This window comes from Perna viridis, chromosome 12 (genome assembly GCF_037379345.1).
Source record: "Perna viridis isolate PV_CMFRI_1.1 ecotype Kerala chromosome 12, ASM3737934v1, whole genome shotgun sequence".
NCBI lineage: Eukaryota > Metazoa > Mollusca > Bivalvia > Mytilida > Mytilidae > Perna > Perna viridis.
In genome coordinates this window covers 19223403-19241190 of record NC_142456.1, presented here as the reverse complement: position 1 = coordinate 19241190, position 17788 = coordinate 19223403, and the positions used below count along the sequence as shown (strand labels likewise).

Genomic DNA, 17788 nt, shown 5'->3' with positions numbered 1-17788 from the left:
CACGATATTGGTGACGCTGACGATCAGCTGACTGTTTCTATACTTGGTGTAATTGCCGTTTTGTGCTAAGAATATACACTCAATTCTTTGCACTCATTTGTTGCATATAGGCTAGAAACCATTAATTCCACTTCCCATAGGCTTCTATGCTAATTTCACAATATTCAATGGCTTCTCTGGACTTTACCTTAACTTTAACCTGCAGAGGACTATATATCAGCATGATTCTACATATGTCAGCTCACAATCCTCAGAATGGCATGTGGGGTTAGCAGACTTGCAGTGCAGTACTGGTCACCGGAAGTGAAGGGTCTATAAATAGCATGGGAAATCCCAGTGTTTTCACAAGATAGGGGTATATTTAGAAATCATTATGGAGATTAGGCTTCACATCACAAGAAGCAAAATGCACCTCTAAAATGTACAGAAATGTTTTTCCTTTCAGAAACTGTTTAAATTTTTTAAATAAGATGAGAACTTTTTCACAGCACTATGAGGAACAGGGGTAATTTCTGCGTAGGACTATTTTTGCGTACGTTCCAAATGCTCATTGGTTGAATTGGTGGTCTGTAACCTATATGATCATGACTTGCTACTATTTGCTCATGAAAATCATATATGTATTTTAGTATGCGAAACATTTTTATATAAAATTGATTGTAAAGAAAACAAAACAAGAACTTTGGGATGGGGCACATTGAGAGTCTTAAATATTTGTTCGATGAATGCATCATTATTAAATTTCTGCACAAGCAATGGCGATTTAAAAAATCGTGTGAAAAATGGTGGTTAAAATATCATATTTGTCAATGTTTTTAAAAAAAATAAAAGTAATTTTCGACATTATTTGTCACAGTGTCGAAGTTTCCCTCTTTCGTTTTAACCCCAAAAATGACGAGCGAGCAACATATCGGTGTTTTTCAAGAAAGGCAGTTGACGCTTATACCCAACGGGTGCATCTGGTCCATTTCCCCAGGTTTTAGTAGATTTCGAGTTTCTCATTTTTTTAAAAAAGTTTCTGTGGATAGGTTGTTTACTAAATATATCTGTTGTCTGTTTTTTCCTTTCTTTTTTTCTCTCTCTGCTTCTTTTTATTCCTGGATCATGAATATTCTGTTCCTCGTTCTAATATTAGTCTCCATGCTTTTACTTTCTTTGTATGTTGTAAATTAAATTGAGACTTGCATGCTCCCAGTTTTAAGTGGAGTCCGAGTTCCTCATTTGCTTTTGTTACTTTATATGTATTGTTTCAGTAACTTAATGTTCTTTGTTGTGTATGCCTGTTTTCCATGTTTGGTCTTTGTCCCTTGATTACTTTCTTTTTATTTCCGCTAGAACCTTGGTTCCCTTGATTACTTTATAAAAGGGTATCCATATGCAAAAACCAGCCAGTTGGTGGCACATGACAAATTTTGTTTTCAAAACATGTTCATCCATTTCAAAATACGAAAGCATTCTTTCTCAAGGTTAATTCTTGTTGTTTGATTAACTGTTAACGAGATTTAAATTATATAAAAAGCACTGAAATTCATTGAAAAAGAAGTTACTGTAACTCTCTATTTTGTACAAAATTTAGTTGCTTTGTTAGAGAACTTTAAAATCACTTTCTGAGCCATCCATTGACGATTAAAATAAAATTTCAGACATACATATGATATAAATATATATTGTTACAAAAAATCTGTAGAAAGAATTTATGTTTTGCCACCCATTTCATATGATTTGCCTGATGTTTACATGGACTGCCCCTTAAAGTGCTAAGAAGAGACTTAACTTGGTAAATAATGTGAAATAAATTTAATATTCATTTGGTAAAATTATTTGAGATTAGGAGTATTATATATTACGACCAATAACATCATCTGCCATCCATGCAATATACTTTCATTGTAAAGTGAGACTTAAAATTTTGTCTAAAATGTAGTTCAGTTTCCTGTCCTGGAATTGGTTAAATTTACACTAGCATTATATTATGATAAAATATAGTCACATTCCTACTCTACGGCTGTTCAGTAGAGTAATCAAGGGAACCAAGGTTATAGCGGTAATCATAAGAATGTATTCCAGGGACAAAGACCAGACATGGAAAACAGACATACACAACAAAGAACATAAAGTAACTAAAATCATACATACAAAGTAACAAAACCAAATGAGCAACTCGGACTCCACTAAAAACTAGGAGCATGGACCAGGTGCACCGGTAGGGTAAGCGGCCTCTGCTTTTCTAGAAACACCCGCCGAGTAGCGCATAAAAAGCCAAGTCCGAGGTAGACATACAATAAATCAGGAAAAAAATGCAACATATGTTTTCATATGTTAAGGACCGATGGGGAAATATATGTTTTAGTGCTTATAAAATCACAAAGAGACATTTTTTTCCTAAATAATATGCAGTCCACACTTTTTTCATACACTAAGTCCTATCGAAGACATAAAATTACCATATGATTTTTTTTTCATGAATTGATATGTTAGTCTTAAATATATGTTTTTCATATATGTTTTCATAGCGGTCCTAATCATAACAAAACCTGGGAAACTTACTTTGTACATGATCTGTTTTATTCTTCAGATTATCAGACAGTCCCCAGCTTCTTACTATAACAAAGTAAGTTTTAGTAAATAAACTGTTGACAACACATTTATATAAAAGAGAGTATTTTGATGACCTTGACAACGATAACATCTTTGTACAAAGTAAACGTGATTAAATCAGTTCATTTTCAAAATAAAGATCATCATTTTCATGGAAGTTATACACTTGGAAGGACAAAAATGAAATGGCAGATAAGTTGTGTCATTGAAACAGAGAACGGATAAAAGGAAGGCCAGAAATAATATTGTTCACAGTGGTGGGTCCAAGAAAAGAGTTCCTGGGGTTTGAGCCCCAATTTTTTGTTAGAAAATACTTTTTGATTTCGTCAGTGATTTGGGCACAAATGTGCATATACAAGTCCAAACTCCGGAGCATTGGTCTCTTCCATGCCGGCACTACTTTTGCCATTCCAGAATGGAGGAACGTCAACGGTACGGAACTGGAGCTGCTTTGGAGTTTGATAAAAGTCTGAACCATCCTCTTCGTTTTCAACTCTGGATCCGCGCTTCTGATATGTTAAACGGTGTTAGATGTAAATGTAACAAAATAGCACGGGGCTTTTTTGTCATAGAAGTTATCCATATGCACCAATATAGAAAGCTGATACTTTGGCGGTTTTTTTTATTTAAGAGAAGTGAAATTGCCATGATTTAAGAAGGTAGACGTAGGTAAAGGGGCATACAAAACATTTGTTGCGCTTGTGTAAACCATTTTACATATATCTCATGAAAGCACGAAAGTAACTTGGATTGATTTCATTCTTTTTCAAATGAATGCTTAATAAAGCTTTTGTGAAATTGAATATGATACAAACATATCACAGATGTCAAGAGTTATGTCACTAAACCTATATCTACCTCCTTAATTTAGATATATTTTATCAACACAGGGAAAATCCAGCCATACAGTATGTAGAAAAGAGTGTGTTAATTGGAGATTCGCCTAACTTAGGAGAACCAGCCATTATAAATGGACAACCAGTGTCTATTGGACGGTCCTTTCCAGAAATGAATAAAAAGTGAGTAACGTGCAATTTATATCGGTCTGTTGAAATGTAGAATACCACTAGCTTACATTTTTAAGTGCTGGAATCTGTAAGAATTAGGTAAAATTGGAAACTATGAATCATGTACAGGAAAAGCACAAATTTGATAATGTGAGCACATAGTTTATGGTCTTACGAAGACGAATTGACAGTTTGTTCATCTTAGAAGTGTCAGTGGATGCAGAAAATTGAGTTCTAAGTTACAATAGTTTTATAGGAGCAAAGTGAGTTATCTCTCCCTTGGATGATGAAATTACAATTCATTTTATATAATTTGTACCTGTGTATTAGTTGAGCCCAGTATGTTCCATTTTTACTCAAATGTGTGTATTAATTCAATTATTCGTGTTATAAATGGCGTTCCCTCTGTTTTCTCAATCAAGTTAGTTTCCTGTTCGAATCGCGGTATTCTTGCTTTCACTCTGATTGCACAAATGATAAAGTTAAAGATTGGTTTTAACTATCATCCTTCATATTATATTATTTTTGTTTCTGATTCAAAAACCGGAACTAAAATCTAATTTAGTTTTGTGTAATTTTCACACCAATACCTTATACTTCATAAACTAATCACAACCTATCGCAAGAGAGAATACAGTCACTTCAGTTTTTCAATCACTCGCAAGGTACTGTGTACATTGTGTATGTCCTGATGAATATTTCAATTTCTTGTAACAGAAATATAGATAAACTTATTATGGCAAATTGGAGAACTGGGATGGCCTTGAGGAACGGCCCAATCCATATAAAAGATGTTTTCTTTGATGACTTCACAGACAATGAATACTATAGGATGGGTGCTGTCGGCTTTGATCTGAAAAAGAAACAGTCACCAATGCATAGTTTTACCAACGTCCTTTTTGGATTTTCTGACGTAAGAAATTTTACACCAAAGATAGTTATACAACTGAGCCTGTAAATTCAATAGAATGAACCTTACCTTATTTTGCTAAGTTCGTATGGGACATATTGCTTGTCGGATTTTTTTTTTTTTTGAGGAGGGGGGTGGAAGTGGGGGGGGGGCGAAAATCGGCATTTCATAGCAGTAAAAGTGTATTAACATTGACAAGACATATATGAGCTCTTGAAACGTTTGATATTTTATTTTTTAAACAAAAAAAAAAAAACAAGAAAACAAAAAAAACAAACAAACAAACATTATAACATGCAAACAAAACTATACAGAGTTTAGACAGGTAAATAAGTAAGGTTACTTTCATGCAGTAAAACAGAACATTAGTACACAAGAAATCTCGTGGATTTATTTACGAACGCTAAATATTAAAACGCCTATAAAGTTTGGCACGATTTGTTGCTAAGGTAATGCAGTTTATCGAGATTTGAGTACGAATGACCATGAACCGTAGCAACTAAAACGAACAACGAACATATAAAAACATCACAATAATGCATAATTTTGTCAGTGGAGTAAGAATATAAAAAAATGACCAATTTGAACTCTACAAAGAGAATAAGGTATCAAGAAACAAACATTTTAAAAAAAATGTATAGTTTTTTAATATTGTAAAAGTATAATTTAAAAGATCACTTTTCATAATTATTCTACCATGTTTTAGCCATCAGAGGGAAACAGGGTCCTAATAGCAGCCAGGGATGAATCAGAAAGTATAAAAGACGACGAAAGATCGTTCAGAGACGCTGGCTATTCTGTAACGGAAGTAGATGGCGCTGGTGGTATTGTGACTGTCTTAAATGCATTTCCGCTTCACATGACTGATGGAGATTGTAAGATTAGAAGCAACTGGAATATGGCAGTCTGTAAACATGCATATGGCGAGGTAAGGGAAGGACCATTCGATAAAGGGTGTGAGGGTAATTTTTTTCATAAATTAACAGGGCCATTAAATCCAGTTAACATCCAAGAAGAGCCAGTGGGGCGATGAAAAGAGAACATATTTAAAAATAAGAAAAAGGGAAGACGTACTTGACAGATACAATTGTAAATCATATTCAATTTATCCTACCTCCTCAATAAAATACAATGGTTGCAGCAACCAACACTACTAGACAAAACATGACTGACATGACCATCCACAGTCATTGTTTTTACTGATACAAACACAAAATATCTATTTATGAGAAACACATTCGTCTACCACACAATAAAACATTTTGCATCAGTCATTTTTATCAGTCGAAAATAAAATGTTTATGTAGACATTTTTTGTCTATGTCTACACATTTGGGTTGAGTTAGACAAAAATGTGTACGTCAAAACTTTTTGCATTGAGTTAGACAATATGTTTCCACCTAAACACACAAAAAGGTTGTATTACACATTTTGTGTCCTACTCAACACTAGATTTGCTTCGATGTTTTAAGACAACGTACTTTTGTGTTGAGTTGGACAAAATGTGACTTAGTAAAACAAAGTAGACATAGTTTGTTTTTCTTAGTAATATTTTGACTGTGCATGGTCACTACAGTCATTATTTTAGCCAAAATGCATTTTGTTTAATTTTGGAGGTTGCATTAACTGAATATGATTTACAATTGTACTATTCTGTTTTAATAGCATAGTTTTCGGGAATTTTTTGTAAGTTTTTTTTTTTAAATAAAATGTCCTCTTGTTATATGAACATGGTTACGGAAACTCCCTTAAAATACTAACGTGAACAATGGACCGAATTAGCTTTAAATAGTGTATCCGCTTAATACCTTGAACATAATATCGCATTCTTAAAAGGGTTTCAAATACAACGGAAGAAAAATATATCTTGCGTGTTTCGAACCATGTAAGTGAAATGTGATTTTGTTCATCGTGCCATAATTTCAATTTCCTCTTTTGTCTACCACGAACGTGTAACTTTATGAGCAACGCGGCGGGTATTTCTAGAAGAAGCTTACTCTAAACCGTTTACCTGGTCAATGCTCCAAGTTATTAGTCTGGGTTGTCTTTTTGCTTTTTGGGTACATGTTACTTTGGTTATTTTATGTTCCTTTTTAAACAGGTCTATTTTCTAAGATTATCTATGTCTAGCCTATATACTTCAATTTATTGCCATCACTTGGCGTCCGTCGTCGTCGTCAGTTGTCTTTAACAATTTTTCAAAACTCTTCTCCTCAAACACCACATGACCAATTGAAACCAAACTTGGAATGAATGTTTTTCGGGGTATCCTGCATAGAACTGGTGTTGGGATTTTTGATCCGTCGAAAACCACGGCTGCCGTTACTAAAAATACAACATAAGGGACAGACATTAGTTTTTCGCATATATCTTCTCTTCAAAACCATTAGGTTTAGCCAAATTCTTTCAGTAGCTGAAATGATCCTTGTTATAAGGAATGCAAAAGTCATCAGGTATAAAAGTTGTCAGACTTGTAAGAGTTATTGCCCGTGAAAGGTTTTATTAACAGTTTTCTTCTAATACCTTCAAAACTATGTTAGAAAGAAAGAAACTTTCAATTGCTGACATAATCCTTATGATATATCCTACCAAGGTCTTCTTCAGTCAACACTTTTGGACAATTTTCTGTTATTACCTTTGAAAGGCAAACTCAACCAAGTGAGCGATTCAGGCTACTGGGAGCCTCTTGTTATATTCTTTTGATATTCCTATACTTCACCCATTGCATCCAAATCTTTCAGTTATAATAGGCTATTGCAGAACCTGGAGATTGAGGACTTCAAGGCTAAACCACCTGACTGTTCTTGCAAAAACTCTATTCAAATATGGTCCTTCCGGTCACGTCGTTACGGGAGATTTAACCATCATCGAGAACGAATCTCTGCGTAATATTCTTTCTAATTTTTGATATTTGTCCAGTGTGGTAGACGCATATTCAACAAACGGTCGGCATTCCAATGGGAACAAATTGTGCTCTTCTACTTGCTGACCTAATCCTTCACTCTTATTGAGGCTGACTTTATTGCTGATCTGATCCGAAAAAGAATATCGTTTACCTAGATTCTTTAATCTCAGTTTCCGCTATATAGATGACGTATTATTTTAAAACAATCCCAATTTCGGGGATTGATACATCGCATCTACCCCACAGAACTTGAGATAAAGGATACTACAGACATTGTGAGGTCAGCCTCATATCTTGACCTGCACTTAAAAATCGATGGTAAAGGAAAACTATTGACCAACCTATACGACAAACGTGATGACTTTTTATTCAGAATTGTCAACTTTCCTTTCATCTGTGGCAACGTTCCTTCAGTCTGCGTATTGAGTTTTCATATCACAGCTCATACGTTATACCAGAGCTTGCAGAAACTACGCTTTTTGTATCGTGGTAGAATTCTAACAAATAGGCTTCTGGAACAGGGTTATGTTGCTGCAAGATTGAAGTCATCACGACAGAAGTTTTATGGTCGTCATCATGAACTCTTGGATCGCTACGGTGTTTCCATCTGCGCCATGGAAACTATTTTGTTCAACGTGTCATAGTCTTTCTTTCCTCTTTTGTCTACTCCGGACTTGACTTTTTATGAGCAACTCGGCGGGTGTTTCTAGAAAAGCAGAGGACGCTTACCCTACCGGTGCACCTGGTCCATGCTCCCAGGTTTTAGTGGATTCCGAATTGCTCATTTGCTTTTGTTACTTTGTATGTATGATTTTAGGTACTTTATGTTCTTTGTTGTGTATGTCTGTTTTCCATGTCTGGTTTTTGTCCCTGGATTGCGTTCTTTTGATTACCGCTACAACCTTGGTTCCCTTTGATTACTCTTTGGTGACCGTCCGAATCCTATTTCTCTTGATTTCCCTTTCTTAAAAGATTATAGATAGTCAATCATTTGTCAAACGTAGATAGTATTTCCAATATGTTTCTTCTCGGTTTTTTGTAGCACAAAAGCAAAAGGGCGTTTCTGCGTGACAAAGATTCAGTTGTAAAATTGCAGACCTTTTATGCCTCGCTAGCCGATGTGGCAAGGTATCAAATGATACCTTCCACGATTGCGTGGCCGCCGCGGCGGTTTCCAGATAATGACGTGAGAAAAGATCAATGATGTTTTCTAAACTTACCACAGTTGTTTAGTATTATATAATACAAATTAAGTTTAATTTTCAGCAAAATCCAAAATGTAATTTTTGATTTTTGTCATGTTAAACACTTTGCCGTCCCCTTTTAACACCATTACACGGCGGGATATCACTTAAAGTTCCATTAAAGCAATTCGTTTTTTTAGATTGAATTTACCCACCCCTCCTTTGACAATGTCATAACTATGACACGTGACGATGACTACCTCACAGCTAAAGCGGCCGAGGACCAGGCAGATACGGCCTCTTTCTTAGCCATCGTTGGAGAAGGATACGGTTATTCCGTATTCTGGGAAAATGAAGTACCAGAAGACATCTTAATAAATGGCAGAGGTGTTTCCAGGTATAATAGTTTTTTTACATTTTAAAATATTTGACATTAACTTCGAGAATTCGTTCCCCATATGTTTTTTTCTAATCTTTTCCCAATAGATTTGATATATATTTCATCTCTCGTTAGTGTGTGGCTCTCTCTTTGTGAAATGTTCACGAGCTCTTGTCATTAATCGGAAAGAGGCAATCGGGAAAATGCTAAGAATACAACGACTCTACCAACAAAATTGGAAGCTACATGCGTAGCCTTCACTACTTAGTCTGCTTATATTGCAATAGTATCATTAATATGATTAATATCACGAATATGATTTTTCCCCATTCATAGGCTTCATTCACACCGCACGAGCGAGTGATTAAAAATTTGTAATTTCCCGTCACGTGGGCTAGGCGCTCTTCACTCAGAGCAACTGTGATGTGTGTCCTAGGTGGTGGAATGGGGTACCCCTTGCGTGTTACATATGTATATGAAATATTGCTGCTCGGGGGTTAAACCCCAACAAGCAATCAATCAATCCCGGGAAATTAAAATGTCGCGTGAAGACTCCCGCCAGAAAATTTTAACATTATTTACCATGTTTACAGTTGTTATTCACACTCTTGATAAATTAAATACTTGTTGATTTACGAATGTTATTAACATTTTAAAAGATTAGTTGGCAGTGTATCAACTAATCATAATGGTAGTGATATCGATGATGCAATGACTTGGTGACTGGAGGGGAGGTCTTTGATGACGTAGTTAATGTTGGGAGAATTTAGGGTGTTGTTTGATTGATTTATTCATGGGAGAAACAGATTCTCCCTCATTTCGCTCGGGGATTAAAGGATTTCTCCACTCTCGATTTTTAAATTTAGAGTTTAACCATTGTGGGTGGAGAAATCCTGTAATCCTCTCGAGACTGAAGGAGAATCAATATTAAATGAAATACAACAGCTTTAAAACAAACAAGGAAAAAATAAATTGATAAAATAAATCAATACCACACACTGGAATGTTATAATATTTTGGAAGATTTTGACGCAATAAAATATTGAAACACATTATAAGGAATTCGTGCACATTTATCAACTTCTGTTTAACCTGTTACTGAATGTGATAAACACATTTTTCTGCATGTTTGTAACAAAATATGGCACCAGAATAAAAAGGTATGTATAAATAAATTCTGTAATGAATGGTTTTAATTATGTCTCCACTCGAGGTGGAAAAATGAAGATCTTCAGCATAAAGAGTGGAGAAATAATTTAAATCAGGAAATCGTTTTCTCCCATGAAATATTCGGAAAAATCGAAATATGTAAAATTGCGGGGAAACTCTCGCAGAAATTTATTCATGCGGCAATTAAAAAGTGGCGTTCATTTTTAATCACCGATTTATAATTGGAGAAATATAACTGTACCATTTATTCAAGCCTTTGGATATGTTTTTCGTATTTAAAGGGGTCGGGGCCCTGGATCGTACATGTTGATCAATAGTGTAAATATAAATACAGTTTAATATTCTTGATCAAGTCATAAATTTTACTCAAACCAAACCATGCTGTTTGATTAACATACAATCTTTTACGATACCAAATATATACACTATCGATATTTTAATTTATCTTGCTCAGGTCACAAACTGTTCGAATAGGCATGTGTTTACCACCTCAAGCTACATTCAAGATTGTTGGATCATACTCTGCGACTTTGAAATATTCCGATAGACATTGGGTTAGGGTCAACTCGATTGCTGAAGTAACAGATATAAAAACATACTTTTTTGATGACGATACCGGGTAGGTAAAGGTAGACGTTAAGATACAAACTGGGCTAATATATACATTTTGGTTGGGGAGGACAGTATAAAAAGTTAAAAAAAGCTGAGTAGAACAAGTTATGAGAAATCATATTGTACCTTCATAAGTTTTGGGTCCTTTGTGCTTTGTATCTGTTTGGGCTATAAATGGGTTTTGTAAAGACTCAGTTTGTATACAGGGGACAATCCGCTTGATTTTAATTGAAGTAATATTAGCTACTGTATTAATCCTGCACTTATTGAAATTACATCCATCGTTAAAACATATAACTCTTGGCTTCCGTCTCTGGTGATTCATGTTCTGCTTTAATTTTTGCAATTTGCATAACTGAAGTTTTCTTAAATATTTATCTAACTGATAATAGATGATATGATGCAAAACGAATTAATGATCTTTTAGTATTTCCTTTGTTCTGTTGGTGCAAATTGTCAAATTACAGTATCAAAATGATGTTTTTTTTTCAAACATTTTTAACTCTCTGCCTGATTCTTACAGAGACTGACACTTAACAAGTACAATATATCGCATTTAAAAGCACTTTTCTTTGTAAATGCTAAGTTTTCAATTTTGCTTTGTTGTAGATATTTATCCATTTTGATGTCAGCTGAATCTGACTTTGAACATGGGATGCATGGTCATTGTCCTGGAAAAGAAGATTCCGCTACAGATTGTCCGAAAATCCGCGTGACAGGAATTACTGGGGATCGTACCAAAACTGATTGCTTAGAACAGGTGCACCAGAAGTTCGATTTATCCTCTAGTGTAAGTAATTAAGAGACTTTAGAGATAGGTACTGTCCACGAGGACAAAAATACAAAAAAGCTTAAATCATCCAAAAGTCATGAAATCCCGGAAACTTTGTATCTATAATGGAGAATGGCAATACAAAAAATATGATTTCGATCACTGACAACTGTTTTTCGGTTTTAGGTCTTTTTATGATTAAATTTGGATGACATTAATAAAAGATAAGGATGGTTTTATTGTGATTTGTAATTAGAAAATGATGTTAAATTATTATCAATTTTTTTTAAACTGGACAGTTAAACATTTCTCTATTGATTTATACATTTTAAAGTTCAGTTAATAACTGATACGGTCACAAATACTCTGCTATATTACATGAATAAATCGCTAGTTAAAACAATGAAGCCTTCGATGTTGACTTTTCATTTAGATAGCCAGGGGCGGTTTCAGGCGAGGCGTGGCGGGCGAGAGTGCGCCCTCCCAAAAAATGTGCAAAACATGGGTTGTCTTCAGCTTAATAAAGTATCTGAAGAGACGATGAAAATTAATGTCGTCGCATTCCATCCATTTTAACATTCAAAGTATATAAAACAGTATCATTCAACGTGATTACTAATTATCTGACCTATGGTTTATTTAAATTTTTCAAAAATTTTACCTAAAAAAAATTAACAGTGCCCCCCCCCCCTCTCATCTAAAATCCTGGATCCGCCCCTGATAACTGAAATCTAATCTCCCTCAATCATTGCCCAGATAATATATATATATATATATATACTAATGTTCATTTTCGTAAGTTTTACATGTTTGTATATTTTTTTATATTGTTAATCATTTTCTTCATAGGTAGATTTGCGAATGAATTATAGTTTATTAAACGAACACTTATTGTTACGGAATTTAGTGGATTTTCTTCATTGTATCTGTGTTAAAATTAACACATTTCTCATTGTTTATGATATCGAATATCTGTCTGTACATTATTTGCTTTTAGTCCGAGTCTGCTTCTAAGAGACGTTTACACAAATTGCTAGACATCCTTACAGAACGGCTCAGACTGAATAGAAAGAAACGTTCTGCTGATGCAGATTTGACCGACATACGAGAGTTAGCAGCTACTGCTTCGGATCCACCTCCGGTAAGATTGCTGTATGCTTTTTATATAAAAAAATATTTCTGTCATATAACTGCTTTTATAGCGTTTGCAAAAGGTGAAGAAAAAATATTTGTATGTAAAATTAATCTGCTCTTTTTCTGTCAGGGCCGACAATTCAAGTAACCTTACCGGTGTCGTTCTCTGCTAAAATTGGAAGAGAAAATGGCTTTTTCATTGTATTGTATTGGCTGGAATTGGTTTGGATGAAAATTGTCAGAAATCGATCTAGGCTGGCATTGTCAGAAATTATTCTGAAATGAAACTGTCAGAAAGAATGTTTTTAATCGGTGGTTCTAAAATTGTCAGGACTTGCTTTAAAATGTTCTACGGCAGAATTAAATCTTGTCTGAAATCGTTGTCTGTTCAACAATGGCTAAGAAAACAATCCTGAAGATTTATTCATTGCATGGAGTTGTTCGTGAATATCGCAAAGTCAGATATTGTCAGGAATTGCTTTAAAATGTTCTACGACAGAGTTAAATCTTATCTGAAATCGTTGTCTGTTCAAAAATGGCTGAGAAAACAATCTTGAAGATTTATTCATTGCAAAGACTTGTTCGTGAATATCACAAAGTCAGAAATCTTTAGTATTTTTATCAGGAATAATTAATTGGTAGACAGTTGAATAAGTTATCTAGATTTATTCATTGCAAGGAGTTGTTCGTGAATATCGCTAAGTCAGAAATTTTAAATATTTTTATCAGGAATAGTTAATTGGTAGACAGTTGAAAACGCTATCTAGCCTATCTGAATCATTCCAGCAAAGAGATGGTAGGAATAGTACTTGAGTAAAATTAAAAATTAACTCATAAAGCCATGAGATGTCAAGATTGTCTGGGTAGGCCAGTCAGGTAGAATCGTCAGAAAATGTTCATGGGATGAATCGGCAGGAAAATTTCAGGGGTAGAATTGAGAGGAAATGTTCTGTAATAGTATTGTATGGAAATGCTCTGAGTTAGAATTGACAGGAAATGCCCTGGGTGAGAATTGACAGGAAATGTCCTGTAAGAGAATTGTATGGAAATGTTCTGGGTTAGAATTGACAGGAAATGTTCTGTAATATAATTGTATGGAAATGTCCTGGGTTAGAATTGACAGGAAATTTTCAGGGGTAGAACTATACATAAGCTCATTAAGCCCTGAGATGCCAATATTGTTTAGGGTATAGATATGGCAGAAAATGTTCGGGGTAGAATTTAAACTAAACGCATTAAACCTTGGGTTTCCAGTATTGTTCTGGGATAAAATATATTGGAAATGTTCAAAAGGGAAATTGTCAGAAAAAGTTTTTGGATCGAATTGTCAGAAAGTATTCTGATGTAGAAATGTTCAGGATTGAATTGAAAGAAAATGTTGAGGGGTAAAATTGAAAGTAAATGTTCCGGGGTAGAATTGAAAGGAAATAATTGTCAAGAAATGTTCACAGGGTAAAATTGTCAAGAAATGTTCAGGGTTAAATTGAAAGGAAATGTTCAGGGGTAAAATTACAAAGAAATGTTCAGAGGTAATTAAGAATTGTCAAAATCTTTAGAGGTAGAATTGAAAATTAATGCATTTAGCCTTGTCAGGATTTTGTCTTAGGATAAAATGTTCGGAAATGTTCAGGGGCGGTAAAGAATTGTCATGAATAGTTTTTGTGTAATAAGGAATAATCAGGAAATGTTTATTGGTTAGATAAGAATAATTCGTAACCTTGACACCAATGTTATCAATCGTTCTGAGGTTGTCAAAGGATAGATTTTGAATTTTAGAGGTTTAGTATGGTAAAAGGGCAACTTTTGTATATACAGCAATTATTTAACTTTCTTTAACTTACCCTACCGGTGCACCTGATCAATGATTCCAGTTTTTAGTGGAGTCCGATTTGCTCATTTACTTTAGTTACTTTGTGTGTATTATTTTAGTTATTTTATGTTCTTTGTTATTGTCTGTTTTCCATGTCTGGCTTTGTCCCTGGATTACATTCTTTTGATTTCTGCTATAAACTTGGTTCCCTTGATTACTCTTACAATCAAACAAGATGTAATAAACATGATGTGGTCAATAACATCGTTCTGTTAATACTTTTAAATTGTTGCTTAATCTAACGTCTCTGTTTTATTTTTACAGGACTGGGGAGCAGGAGCCACACGATAAAGTTAATTATACGCACTTTATACAGGATTTTTAACATTAAAAAGCACCTACCATTCTTTTGCCTCATGATTACAGCAATGAAAGGTTGAACATTCTCCATCACACGATTGCAATATTTGCACACACAATATATATGTGGTCTACATATACATGAATTTGAGTTAGTAGAGTCTATTTAGATGTGTAAAAGAGTAATTAAGGGAACCAAGATTCTATCAGAAATTAAAGAAAAAGTAGTAAATGAGAATAAAAGTTATTTTGTTAATTGAAACAAGTGTTATGTTGTTTCATTGTTTGTTGATCTTAGATACCATCAAATTGATTTCGAGATTATTCAATAACTGTTTCTTAATTATTCTACGGACAGGAATCATGGATAGTTATTGAAAGAATTGCATTTCATGTACAGGTTCGAATTGCGAATATACAATTAATTAAAGGAAGTACAAAATGTATAATGGAGAACAAATTAAATGTTTATACATGTTAAGGTATATTATTGCGTTTTAATGGACATTTTAACAACCACGTGACAAGACAGGGCAAAACGAATGGTAGAGATCAAAGACCAACGCAAAACAGGGTACCACGTAATTTGACTATTATTAGAGCCAAGATCAAAAGTCATATGGTATTTTGCAATCTAATTGAAATTAGACGTATCAATTGTTCCATTTCGTCACTGCAAGTCGGATCTAACAACTTCCCATTTTACTTCCTGTTCTGATTACCTTTCTAATCAACCATAGATGTCATAGCGGTACGAGTTTGAGTCCCGTGGAGGGAACTGCCCAAAATTTGCATCGCAAATTTGACAGTTCTAACATCGTTGGAAATTTTTCTGACCCGTTGTTCCCAAAAACCAACAATTCACATTAAAACAAAAGTAACCAGAAGGTCCAGCTGAAGCTTAACTAAACATTCACACCCATTACAGATGATTTTGATATAATTTAGTGATACTTTCTGTTCGCCAGCATTATATGTCTGTGACAAAATAAAGCAGAGTATTTAGTCATATTAAATCGTTCTAAAAGCAATATACATATTTTATAACTATAAACCAACAGGTCTATTTAATGCCAAATGACTGAAGTCGCACTCCAGCTAAGAGTCATGCAAAATGTGATACATGGTTGGAAAGCCTACATATTTTTATTTTTGATATTTTGTTTAATATGCTTTAGTAAGCAGAACTTAACATGCAGTTTTTCATTCAACCAGTGTTCTTAGGAGATAAAAATTATATAGAATGCATAGATGTCAAAATTAAGGGAGATAACTCGGTAGATGACACTCAAATACAATAGAATCTATTGGATTTTCAATGTTGATTATCTCCTATGAGCAGGCAGATTTCAATAATTAATTACACATTTCATTATATAGACCCATAAAACAACTTAATTACAAAAATAAAAATATGTAGCCTTTTTTGGGGTGTATCACATTTTTCAGATTTTGCATGATTCTTACAAAGACAGCTACTTAATATTACTAGTATTATTATGAAATCCGAGACGAGTACAAATCGTTTAAACATCTACCTTAACCTAACGGTTACCAATAAACAGCGCAAATTAATGCAACCTTGTGGCGCAAATGAAATAGTGAATATTTCAAAAATTGGTGCCAAAGCATGACGTCCATTAAAATCCATTCAAAGCCACTCTCTCTTCTTTGAGAGACTACAGACTTGCATTTTATTAGAACAAAAAGACCGATTAGTTTATATAATCATCGTATATGTGTATTTTATTTGCATTTTCTTTTTTTTCTAAATAACATTCTCTCTTTTAGTTTGAAGTTCAATTCAATTTTTATTTTTATTATCATTTTTTTTTTTGGGGGGGGGGGTGTTGGAAGGGGGGTATGTCATACCGAAAGATTTTTCAGTAGTAGTGATTATTTTTTCTGACATTTCTTACAGTAACTGGTTATTCAATTTAGGGTGGCATTGACCGTACGTAATAATTTACAAGCGAATGGAGCATGATCCACATTAAGTTTAATAAGATAATCAATTGGAAAGAGTGAATAACCAAAATATAATCACGAGTGCCGAAGAAAGCCTAGATTTAACAAGTGTGCTGAACTTGTTCCGCGCACGATTTAAATCTGTATGCGTTCTTGGCATGAGTGATCATGTTTTGGTTATTGACGATAACCAATTGATTATCCTATTTATTATATAGATTTCCTCCATTATTCATTGCTATTTTCAATACAAATTTTATATTTTGTGAACGGCGGATTGTTGTGAAGTTTTAGCGGGAGAAAGTGCGAGAGTGAAATTACCAAATTTATTTCCCAGTGTGAATTATCGATTTTTTGTCAATTTAGATCGAAGATCAGAATTGATATAGCAATCGCCTGAGCCTTTGGATTTGTAAAGCCTGTTAGCATCTGAAATTATCCTCGACTACCGCAGGAAAATAGTCGTACTGGCATACCCCCCTAAGGTTCAAATGAAGAGAGTTAGGTCCACTTTATCTGTATTTCTAATATCATATTTAATTCTATGCCATTTCCGCTTATAAACAACTTATAGCGCGAACTAAATGTGATGATTAATTTGGTTTAACAACGATTCAATCAAAAATAATTGACTCTAACCTCACCAGCATCTCTTTATTTTTATGCATTTACTCGAATAAACCAATCGTTCATCATATTTTATATGTCAATACATTTAAGTTGTCTACAAATGCAATATTCTTAGACGCATAATCAACCATTTGATGTTTAGCTAGAAATGAACACCGAGATTATAAATAGTCATCGTTCATACAAATTAACAAAAACAATAATGTATGCCAATTGAAAGAGCTGTATTCAGATATTTCGTGCAGAACCTGGCAAATCCATTTATTTACAGAAAAGGGGCAGTGGTTCCGATCAAGAAACTTATATAAAGAAAGAGGTTCCAGACAGGGACTACACTCCCTGTTCTAGG

The 17788-nt window shown here is 34.1% G+C and overlaps 1 protein-coding gene across 1 annotated transcript in view; it reads left to right on the top strand.

Annotated features, from left to right (window-relative positions):
* LOC148601586 (cell surface hyaluronidase CEMIP2-like) overlaps positions 1-14887 on the top strand; it is a 28006-nt gene extending 13119 nt beyond the window's left edge. The window contains exons 16-24 of the mRNA XM_088554418.1: positions 2576-2611; positions 3489-3617; positions 4323-4518; positions 5222-5443; positions 8805-9001; positions 10608-10772; positions 11375-11555; positions 12535-12678; positions 14806-14887. Of these exons, the coding sequence (XP_088410544.1) occupies positions 2576-2611; positions 3489-3617; positions 4323-4518; positions 5222-5443; positions 8805-9001; positions 10608-10772; positions 11375-11555; positions 12535-12678; positions 14806-14832 (1297 nt within the window). The 3' untranslated portion in view covers positions 14833-14887. The remainder of the gene's footprint in view (positions 1-2575; positions 2612-3488; positions 3618-4322; positions 4519-5221; positions 5444-8804; positions 9002-10607; positions 10773-11374; positions 11556-12534; positions 12679-14805) is intronic.
* Positions 14888-17788: the final 2901 nt, after the last annotated feature.